The 12,092-nt window shown below is 39.2% G+C and overlaps 1 protein-coding gene across 10 annotated transcripts in view; it reads left to right on the top strand.

Moving 5' to 3' along the window:
• The window catches only part of NAV3 (neuron navigator 3), a 512,854-nt gene extending 506,117 nt beyond the window's left edge, over window positions 1–6,737 (top strand). For 9 of the 10 annotated variants that reach the window (XM_077178804.1, XM_077178805.1, XM_077178798.1 and 6 more), the window contains 2 exons: window positions 1,725–1,928; window positions 4,041–6,737. In XM_077178804.1, the coding sequence (XP_077034919.1) occupies window positions 1,725–1,928; window positions 4,041–4,160 (324 nt within the window). In that variant the 3' untranslated portion in view covers window positions 4,161–6,737. The remainder of the gene's footprint in view (window positions 1–1,724; window positions 1,929–4,040) is intronic. The other variant, XM_077178799.1, reaches the window with a different exon arrangement.
• The last annotated feature ends 5,355 nt before the right edge of the window (window positions 6,738–12,092 follow it).

Below are 12,092 nucleotides of genomic sequence, written 5' to 3'. Positions count from 1 at the left end.
ATACTCTAAAAATATGCTTTCTGGGAAGGCATTTTTTTCCACACATGACACCAAAAGATATTACTGCATATTAGTGCAGGAGGGATTGTTATGGACTGGGCAAAGAACTGTGTAAGCAGCTGCAGTTTCTTTATCACCTGTATTGACACTGTGACATACTGATGCAATGGAGGTTTAGAATCTTGCCTGTTGAATATCTCATGCTTTCCTAAAACTGCTTATCTCTCTGGGAATTACAGTGTTTATGCCTTGTGCAGAATACTGCCAAACATTTGCTAGAACAGCCACAGTGAGATTAACAGCACTTGTTTAGAGCAGCTATAAAAATGCAGTGATATTCTTCATGCTCATATTTTCCCAAGCATGCAGGGTAACTGCTTAAATGGAAACTTCAGTTGTGCAGCAGAAGATGGCAGCATATAGAAGAAAAATGTTTGTTTCATTAGCTGTACTAACTTTCAGCTACTTTGGATGGCTTCCATAGAATAAAGTTATTAATAATAAACAGAAATTTTTATATCATATAATTAAGTGTTCCTGGAACCAAAGATGAATAAAAACTGACTTTCTGGTCAGGTGCTTTGCAAACTCACTTGTCAGACATAGGATTTACAAGCCTTGCTCTACATTCCAGAAAAGATTTAGTCACTGTTAATCTCAGATGAAAGGAAGTGCTACAGCCTGGAATTAGCCTGCTACCTCCATTTCTCCTGGCTTATTTAGGCAAATCCCTTTTGTAGCAGCCTAGCCTCAGTGCAGGGCAGAAAAAGTCCGAGTATCTGTGTGCCTAATACAGGGAACTTGGCTCCCTAACCTGAAGCTCTGCATTCAGCATGTGCCTGGCAGCAGGTGTTGCAGTGATAAGCACAACCCATCCTTCTGCCTTTATCACTAAAGTCCTCCCCTGTTATACTCCCTTTAGGAGCACAGCCCACCTATATCCTCCATGAGTGTGTGCCCTGCCAATAGCATGGTGTTCCTTGGATTGTGTGAAACTGTCTGAGGCAGCAGAAATTAAAAAAAGCCCTGGTGGATGGCTCCCCATCCCAGTGTATCATTGTCACAGCTAAAGGAAATCTTTAAAGCAGCTACCAAGTTAACATGCTGCTTATGAACAGCAATACAGAGAGGGGTGAATTTTAGTGAGGATGCTACCAGATCTCCTGAAATTACAATATTCTCATTCTTCCTCTGTCCTCCCCCCAGAGTCACAAGCATTTTATGCTTCATAATGAGGAAAAATATATCTCTTGTGAAGTTCTTCTCTTAACCTTCTGAAAGTTATCACATTTAGGATGTGGACAGATGTCTGCTTCAGCATCTTATTTTTCTAGGAGAAGTGAACAATCTGTACTTCTAATTCACTTCAAACAAAATCCAATTAACTTGAATGCTTTTGATAGGTCTGTGTTAATTTCCCTGATATGCCTTAAGCAAAATACCTTGAGGTCTCATTTCACATTGTATCAAAGCACTTGGTGCTGTCTACAAGTGTCACTAGTTATGGAGCACTTTCCAACTTGCAGCCACTCTGTGTATTGAAGGATCATTGGTGGAGATGATCCAATCTCCTTAAGGTCTTATTTTACCTGAGTACTGAGAACGTCCAAAAGCAAATCTCTTTCTAAAATGGTTTTGATGTTTGTGATGACATTTTTTTCTGCTGTTATGACTGGTACTGAAAAGTCTGTAAAATACTTACGTGTCTTATATCCATAATGTAGATGTACGGTAAGAGGGCACCCTGGGAGGATCCCTCCAAGTGGGTAGCTGATACCTATCCATGGAGCTCTGCAACTCTACAGCATGAGTGGCCATCACTACTTCAGTTAAGGCCTGAAGACGTTGGTTATGAAGGTTATGCATCAGCAAAAGAAGGAACAACCTCTAAGCACGTTCCACAGACTGAGACAGAGGGGGATCCCTTGGTAAGATTCAAACTTTTGAATTCAAATATTCAGTATGCACTTGACTCTCACATGTTAAACTGTACACTGTGCAGTAAAAAAGTACTGTGCACCTCTTCCAGAATAGGCTTTTAAAATGCATCCTCCTATAATTTATGAAAATGTTGAAAATGAAAGGAAGCAGGAGGGCATGTATCACCAACACGTTAATATATCCTTACATTGTTTGTATTTCCCATCTGCCCAGATGCATCTGGTACCATGTATCAGGTCTTCATCATTATATTGTTTGGGAACCACTCTTCAGCAGCTTATTAATCAATTTTATCATGAAAACATCTTTATTCATCAGGCAATTTTGCATCTACATTATATAAATGAAGGACTGCAATATTCACCTTATCTAACTTACCTATCATAGAGAATTTAGTGAAAATAGAAATTATCCATCCTCCCATTTCTCATAATATTTCAAGTCAACTGATGATTGTGTAATAGTCTTAATGCAGAAGGAATGCAAGTGTGGTGGCAATAAATGATAAGAAGTTGATTTCCCTCAATGCCAAGTATTGTTTTATTTAAATATGATCTCAGACATTCAGGTTTACCATTGCCTCCTGTGATAATGGACTATTAAAATGCATATGTTGAGCTGCTATTCTTTTGTAGTACTTTCTCTGTGGACTGCCTTTATCACAATTCAAAATACCATTTTAGAGAATTCTATATTTCTAGAATAGGCAGCCTGTGGAAAAGGGAATTTCTCAGAGAAAAATGCACTGAACTCTTAACTGTGTTAAGAAAATGGTTCCTCAGCCTCAGTATTTCATGTTCAAAAACAGACAGTGTCCTGAAGAAGAAGTATAGAAAATCATCTTATTTGAACTTATCTTCCATTCCATAAGCTTCCAGGTGATATTTTGACCATATGATTTGAGCTTCCAGTGAGTGTGTTGGACAGGCTTCCAGCACAGCATAATCTCCAGTGTGGTGAAAACTCAGTCTATGGGCAGCCTGAGTTCAGTTTCCACTCACCCCTGCTCCCTGCACATTGGGATCAGCATCTCTACCTGAGTAAATATCAGAAGCTTGAAAGTTGTGACTGGAGGGTTTGCCCCCACCTCCAGTGGAACTCATGGGTGGACAGACCCTGCCCTTGCAGCAACAGGACACATCTCATGCAGGTTGTATTGAACACCCACTGCAGGTATCCTGTGTTCACAAGCATGGATAAAGCTTGTTAAAGCTTCAGCAAAACTACGCAAAAATGTTGAACACTGTTCAATGCCAAGAAAAATTTCACCATGCAAGTTGAAAGCATAAAGATATAAGGATTTCTGAACAAACTGGAAATAGGGGCTTAAAACACAAATTGCTAGGAATACATCTTTGGCTTTGACTTTTCTTTGCCTGCTTTTTATAACAGCAGTGAATTTGTTCCTTGAAAAACACTGAAGTACTCTTGACATTGCTTGCAGTCCTTAGCATGCTGGCAGAAGTGGATGCTTTATAAATAAAATCCTGACCATTATATAGTCAAGCATCAAGCATCCAAGTAATTTTCTGGATCTTAATGCTGCTATTTGATTATTTTCAGATGGTTTTCAGGTACTATTAATCCCTAAATTATGGTGGGCTCTACCCTCCTGGGTAGGAGAATCTGTTGCTGTTTTGCTCCTAAGGGCAGCCCCCCAACAGCAGATGGGGCTCATTTATGTTACTGTGATTATGTTTTCAGTTGCTTTTCCAGTGTAATGCATCTAAACCATCCAAAAATTTTCTGGAAGCTTGACTGTCTCCAAATATGGGCCCAGATGTCCAGCTGAGATATGGCTTCCTTCCTCTGCCGGTGTTGCAGCTGCAGCTGGCCTCACCCCTGAATTAAAGAGAGTTATCAGGCAGCTCCATTTATATCCCTCTTTGGACCTTTAAACTTCTATTTAAAATCAGAAAGCAATGGAAAGAGTGCCAGTAGGAGCTGCTAACACCCTGCCCTTTCTGAAATCCTTTTGTACGGTCCCTCCTCTAGGTACCAGCACACCTCATACGGCAGGGGAGTTTAATTAAGTTTTAACACGGTCACTGCAGTTTGAAATGAGACGAGATTATGTAAACATTGCTTTCTTCTTTCAGATGAATATGCTAATGAGGCTTCAAGAGGCAGCCAACTATTCGAGCGCACAGAGCTGTGACAGTGATAGCACCAGCCACCATGATGACATTTTGGATTCATCCCTTGAATCAACTCTCTGAAAGGGACAAATCTTGCTGTGGGATGATGGTAAAATCTGTTTCCACTAGACCACTGCCAGTATTAAAGCAGCACACTGAGGTCTCTCAGTAAGAACGGTGTGTTGTAGGGAGGCAGGAGACCTAACTCTGCAAAGTCAGGAAGAAAAATTGAAGTGGAAAGCTTGAATTAGTTTAATTTCAAGGCATTTCAATACCTATGGAGCCAAGTGAGACTCCATTTGTCAACTGGAAAGTGCCCTAGACCAAGGGCATCTGAGCAGATTGCACACGTGTTAGCCAAACTGGAATATTTTTTTTCCCTTATCCTCTTTCTCTCTCTCTGTCTCTCTGTGTTTCTCTGTACAAGTTTACAGCGAAACTTCTTTGGATTTTTTTTTTCCTTTAGTTTATCCTGAGCTGCTGCATGAACAATGCAGTCTTCTAATTATCTTCTAACCTCTGTTGTGCCACATGGTGCTGGTCACAGGACGGCAGTGGTGTTTGTGTTATACACTACTGCCCATTCCAAAAGGAGTAAAAGATGATAGTAACTCAGAAAGCACAAACAGTATTGTGCAATCACCAGAAAACATGACTGTGATATGCTGGATAAGTGCCAATTTAATTCTAACTGCCATGGTCACGGTGATGCGCTCCATAAAGTTTTTAGTACACAAGTCACAGATTTTATAAAGTTATTTTTACCACAAGGGTCTTTTTTAACCGCCTGCCCACTCCTTAACAACAGTTTTCTACCAATTACTAACCAACACTGATGAAAGGCTTTTTAGGGCTTCATTTGTTTGAGCCTTTTCAGTGAAAGAAGGAACATTTCTTATGGTGCTGTCTCACTGCCTTAAAACAGATTTCTAGAACAGTTTTACAGTTGGTTTAATTCCTAAACCATTGGTAATTTACACTGTTTTTTTCTTCATTTACTAATGAGAAAACATCAGTTAACATAGTAGCCTCATATCTGTATATCATGATTTTTTAAAGTAATGGATACGAGAAAGAACAGTTGCTATATAATATTTTTATCTTGTGAATATATTTCTCTGCCTACCCTCAGAAGTACACAAGGAACCCAAACCCACTTTCACTGCCACTTAAATGCTGACAAAATCGGCTCAAATCCATTTGGTCCCATGGAATGGAATTTATGGGAGGATAGATGTTTTGAATACTTATCCAGCAGAGCTGGATGCACTTGATGCAGCATGAGCACAAATATATGGGTTTGTTTTTTTTTTTTTTTTCCTTTCTCTAGTTTCAGCATGTTGTTTTGATTGCTATAGTTGTACATGAAGAATTCAGCATAAAAGAACACTGAAGCAGTGATGTCCACTGTGGAAGAGGAAGAGTTTATACTGTAAAAGTGGGTTGGTTTTGCACAGTCTACTGGGTGGGTATTGTAAATATAGAGAAAAAGAAAAAAAAAAAAGAAAAAAAAGCCTTGCACAAATCAAATCAAGAGCAAACAAACAAAAATATTGTATTTTATTCTGTTGGTGTTAAGAGATGTTTCACTTGCTGAGATTTCTTGTATGTTGCAAACAAATACAGAATGCAAAACCTAAAAGCTGTTATTACCCGGTGTGTTTGTCCTGTACTTAACAGTTGTTACGACTATGCAGGAGCTATCAATGCCACAGTTAGCACGTTTCAATATCTGTATGAAACCAATACATTTTGGGGGGAAAAGTCTGAAAATGTTTGAAATTCATATGTCACGGCAGGCTACAAGCAGACTGCATCTGGACTGCTCAGAGTAACCGGAAACACTCTTTTACCACCAGAGCCATGGTTAAAATAGGTGCACGTGAGCAAGAGGGTACCCAAGGGCTCTGGCATTGTGTAGTCACATACTGTACACCTCCATGGATGTTACCTTCGGGATGTGTATCTGGTGCTATTCACTCCTCGTGGCCACCCCGTGGCCGCCTGCTGTAACTTAAAGAAATCAATGCAGTTTCCAAATGGCACTGAGCTGCATCACTGAATCTAGAGGTTCCTACACGGTGCTATTGCCCTAATAAAACTCTGAATTTATGCACGTAGGATTCAGTCTGACCAACATCGTGCCCCCCAAACCTGGATCCATTTCTGATGCAAAATGTCAGTTCATACACCTTGACTGACTCAAAGAAAAGAACTAAAGCAAAGCTGCTCTTTCTTGTACCTGTGCTCTGAGCAAACCTGCAAATCTTTTCCTGCCATATTTAGCTCACAAACACACAATATTACATATACAAAACTTCCTGCAATACATCTCAGTGAGTCCACCTAGTTTACAACTCAGAAATTGTTTGTGAAACATTTGTCTGTACACATTTTATATTTTGTACATTTTTGATGTAACATATCTTGTAAATAGACAGAAACAGTGAAATAAATCATCTGAAAATTTTTGTAGTCTTTGTAAAACCCTAATAATAAGTATTTGGTGTCATCGGACTTAACTGGATGATGTATTTTCTATTGGTTTGTTGTTCCTCTAGCTTGTAAACCAGCTTGCATATATTTTTTTTGCAGGTGTGCACACTGTATCTGTCTAAATTATTACTTTGCCATTAAAGTGGAATTATTTATTGAAAACACAGTCTGATGTTTTTGCAGTCAGGACTACTTAACAGATATTCTTTCAAATGTATGAATATGAAAACAAAATGACATACTGAAGGATGTGATTTTTCTGTATTCAGCACAACTAATCTCTGTAGAAACAAAATTCAGTACTGTTTCCAGTTCCAGTGATTCAGCAGGATTTTTGAATGGCTGTTTCCTTGGTGGGAACAGGTTATGCCATTCAGAAAAAAACTTCACAATCTCCCCATTCTCAGGATTATTTTAAAATACAGGCCTATTTATTTTAGTGACAAAAAATCTATCCAAAACCGGTGAAGTATAATGCCTTATTTTGAAACTCAAAGAACTAAGGACTACTTCCTCAGCAGGTATACATCAATATTATTTGATAGAATTCAAACAATGAAAGTATAATTGTCTTAGTTACCTAATCATAGACTTTGAGGTTGGAAGAGATCATTATGCTCCTACAAGTTGCAGCACCTCAGCTGTAAGTCTCAGCAGCTGGTCTGTAATTTCTCCTGGAAGTGCAATATCCCAGGAAAGACCTTTAGACATATTGGTACAGAGTAGAAGATTCATCACCTCATTAAAGATATGGGTAATTATTCACTGGGTGGTTTGGGTTTTTTAAGATTTGCAGTTAAATCTTACATAACACTTTTTCAAGAGAATAATATCCCATACTGTCCTTTGTTATGCCCTTTCTTCTTATACTAAAAAGAAAGTCACAATCAAAAACACCTTTTACAATAGTACTCTTTGCTTGTGTTTTCGATAAGACAGGCAGCTTGCTCATTCCTAGCTTTTCACAATAAGCCATGCCTTTCAGGCCTTAGTATGTTTATTGCAGGACTTCATGACTATGTGGTTTATCAGAGAGTCCATTCTGAAATGTGGGTATGAGAGCTGCACACAGCATTCCTGTCATGGTTTTACATTTGCTATAAACAGAGCTAATATCACCTTCTTACTCCCACTTCATATTTTCCCTGCTTAGGCTTCAGGGCTGACATTCACTCTCTAATTGCATCATCCCACTGCAAACTCATGTTCAGTTAATTACCTACCAAGACCCTGACTTCTTTTCATGTTCTATCACTTTGAAATACTTAGTCCAATCCTGTCAATATAAACTGTGCTCTTTCTTCCTTAGATATATGAGTGCAAATTTATCTGTATTAAAACAGGATATTAAAATCAGCCCACCCTACTAAATGATTAATTCTCTACAGTTATCATCTGTCTAATTAACAGCTTTGGCAGCTTCCATATTTTCCAAAACCTGCATTGTCATTTTACTGTGTTTTTCAGTTTGTACATAAAGGTAATAAGATATGTTTTGTCAAGAGCAGAGCCCTGTTCAATCCTGATAGAACCTTTCATGAAGCTTTCCTGTTTACAGCTACATTGTTTACAGCTCCTCCTGCCATGGGTATATTTGTACTTCAGTTAATATGGGTATAAGCATACAAAGTCACGTGTATATAATATTATGGGAAATACATGGGGAATTACATGGCTTCTCCATCAGTGTAGGTCTCCAAGGATAGATTAGATTTCTTTCTACTGAAAATTACTTATGTAGAGATTATCTTCCACAGAAAAAGGACTAGACCAGGGTGATCTCAGTGTGCCTTTCCTATAATTCAGTGCTGCAGTCTTTGCACGTTGTCCAGCTGCCATTACTTAAGGGAAAATATATGAAATTTAATTGTTAAACTCATTTCGGGTCTCCTGTCTCAGCATATCTACCTATTAACCTTCATCTGGAGACCTGCTTGGTGAATGCCAGGTTCCCATGACAGGAATGGGATAATGCAGCCTCAGAAAGAAGTGTTTTTAGCAAAGTACTTGAGACATTGCTCTTGCTTAGAAGAGCTCATTTTTTATGCTATCATTAACTAACTACAGTGTTTCTCAGCACATGCTTTTTCTTGATAACTGAATAATATCACACAAATTAAATGCTACCACTAAGTTTGGCAAGGCAAGAGCTCCAGATGCACTGTGATGGGAGAAATGTAATTCTGGTAATAATACTAGTAGCAGAAACTAGAATCTGTCATGAAAGATAAATTAACTAATGCCAAGGCCATGTGACCTTGCCTTCATACACTAAACTGCATTTTCTATTCCTTCTTCAATTGCAACCTTAAACAAATGCTGATAAATAGCAATGAGAGAGCACACTGAATAATCATGTTATAAATAAAAAATTTCATAAATGAAATTATGTTTCACCTTTGTTAGTGCATTCACTTGTTTTTCCAACAGTTTTTGTTAAACTAGATTATACAATTTAGGAAACTTATATGCATCTTGAAAATTAGATGCCATACCTGGAAGAAAAGACACCTGGTAACAAAATAAAGCATTTATGTGGTGACACATAACGAGCACTAATAATTTTATCCTGCCATATATGGATGGCTCTGACAGAACAAAGGAGCAGACAAAATACATGTTACCTGTACAATGAAAGCCCAAGGACTTAGTGAATGAAAAAGTAATTTAAATTAGTTCATTGTATTCTAGCACTGATAATTCAATACACCTTAGATACTTTGTGCTGTGGAACACACAGTCTGAAAACAGAGTCTTCAGTGCAGGTAAGCTGTTCCACTCATGCAGGCCACATGCCAGAAAGACATATGGCTTCTGTACAGCAGTTCCTGAGCTACCAGACATAGTTTGTTGGCAGAATGAATAATTTAGCTCCATCATTAACACACTCTTCATGTAACTGCCATGATCTTTAGTGTACTCTGCCCCTGTTTTGATCCCTGTCCCTGGATCAAGCTAGTGGCACTGTTTTGAACTAATGGTACTGACTCTTGATTGTGGCTGTGCAAAGTCACACTGGAGACAGAATTTTCATCTTAACTAACATTACAATGTAAATGTATTTTTCATCAAGAGGAAATAAGAAACATAAAAGCTATATAAGAAACCTTTTTTTCTCATTAGTAATTACTCATTACTACTTAATGTCTTTGTATTACTGCTTTTGTAGAGTCAGTGTGTCTCAAATACTTTATAAGTAATTTTCTTGTAAAAACAAATTACGTTTCCAAGTATAAAATTATACTGCTTGTTTGAGAGCTGGTTATTATCTTGTATCAATCTACCAGCTTGTTTAACAAACTACATCCACACACAGTAAATTTCATCTCTAGCTTAAGGGTCTCTGGGGTTAAATAACATGCTTAGTCTTGCTATGTATTCTGTGTAAGTCATGTTCTTTAATTTCTGTCCTGAATATAGGGTTAAGCATGTGAAGTGCTTCCCTAATTTCAACTTCAGTGCCTGCAATTTATTCCTCCATAAACCATCATCTTCAGAGAATAAGATGGTCAGCCAACTGCTTCAAGATTCAGCTGAACATTGTAGCAACTGTGCAGAGTATTACAATCAAGAATTATAATGTAATTGCATGCTTAGGCACACTATTCAGTGGTTTGCCATTTTGCCAATTGTGGTGTTGAATAAAACCTGCAGACCATGATGGTAATCAGAATGGAGGGAGGCCTCCTCTTTTTCTGGAGTGGAGCAGCTGCTGGCAATAAAGCCTAACTGCCTATTTTTAGCTACAAGACAACAGAGAGGTTACTCCACCTAGGGAAAGACAGACAAGCTATAGCATGATGTTACAGGGCATGTGGAAGAAGTGGTTCATATGGAAAAAGTATCACTATCATTCAGCTGTTACCAGTCCTTGATAATTCAGGTAACTTTCTTAACTAATCATAACATTTTCTTACCAGGTGTCAAAGACATTGGTGAGGGTGGGGTCTGAACTAAGCAGAACTCCTTAAAATGTAAAATGTAAGACTGAAATTCAGCATGAACCTTAGAACAAATATTAAGGGCTGGTATATTGAAACAATCTGCCTAATTCTTGGGGACATACTATGATGCACAGAAATTTCACCTATATCTGTATAATCCTCCATATTTGCTCAGTTATGCTGAGTCCTGTTCTTGTCCTTCCTCTGAGGGAGCAGGTTAAAGAGAAAAGGAGTTCTGGTTCATTTGCCTATTTATGTCTATGAATTCTCCCCCCTCAGTGTTATTAGCAGACCTGCTAGTTGAACATTGGACCACAGCTGGTCAGGAGGTTTCCAACTAACAAGGCTGTCCTTTGAAGCCAAAATGGTGCACCAAAGAATGTCAGAGTAAATAGACTCTGGATGTACCACAAGCAGAGAATATTTTGTCCTTGTTTCCTGCCAGTTCCCCAGGCAGATGCTTCAGAATGGAAATGCAGAGATCTGCAGCTCTGGTGAAGTTTTGTTCAGGATCCAGAGCATGAAGGCTCTTGCCACAGAGACAAAGATGCCTGTTGCAGGAATTCAGGCTCTCACTCTCCTGGAAGCTCCAACAGCCCAAGTGGATAGGGTATCCTGGCATCCCTCACTATGAATACCCACACTACCCTCAGCTCCCATGGAGGAACATGTCCTAAAGTTGATGATGGGGTAAAAATTGCTAAGATGTGTGGCAGGAGGAGGGGACAAAGCAGACATTGCTCTGATCTGTTCCAGATAATATGAGCAAAACCACCTATTCCTTCTAGAATGAAAGAATGGAGAATTTCTTCCCAGTGGTATTTTTTAGATTAGCTTTTACTGAAATTATTTCCAGCACATACACATCGAGGATGTTACTGCAAAGGTTATTTCTATATGGATCCAGCTTTTTGTTAATACAGAGTCATTAACAGTCTGTTTAGACTGCACTGGCAATGGTAGCTTTATTGAGGCAGACTTTGCAACTTGCTCTGAGGACTGCCATTTCCAAAGAAAGGAAGGCATTTTGTCAGAGAACTCCAAGCATTGAGGTTTTAGCCTTTTTTTTTTCTGCTTGGATCCTTTCATAGATAAGAAAACATTTCCTGTCACTGTCACAGGTTCTTTCACTCCTTCAGCATTTTGTTCACTCCCCTCTCTGCCGTTATGCCATTTAGCACGTCCCCTCTTCTTCTTTTGCCTTTCTTGTAGGTTCTCTGCTGTTCCCGTTGACACTCAGTTTGGCTCCCCTGCTCTGCCTGACACATTTCACTTGTCCATCCCCTCACTCCCCAGAAGGCTGCTGGCTGCTCAGAGTGTGCAAGGACAGCATCATGTCCTTTTCTGGCTCTGAATGCTGAGCATATGCTGTCGCAGCTGAGCAGTGTGGCAATCACAATCCAGCCAGCAACATCCCCTCCTGGACCCTGCCTGAGTGCTGACTGCTGTGCCAGTGCCATGGCAAGCCCCACTGCAGCAGCAGGAGAGGTCAGCAGCCTCTGGGAAGCCCTGTGCCTTACCCATGGTAATAAGTTTGCAGTGAAAAAGCTGAATGACTTGCAAGGTCGTGGCC

The sequence above is a fragment of the Agelaius phoeniceus genome, chromosome 5, assembly GCF_051311805.1.
Source record: "Agelaius phoeniceus isolate bAgePho1 chromosome 5, bAgePho1.hap1, whole genome shotgun sequence".
Classification (NCBI taxonomy): Eukaryota; Metazoa; Chordata; class Aves; order Passeriformes; family Icteridae; genus Agelaius; species Agelaius phoeniceus.
This window is presented reverse-complemented; position numbering and strand designations above follow the sequence as displayed.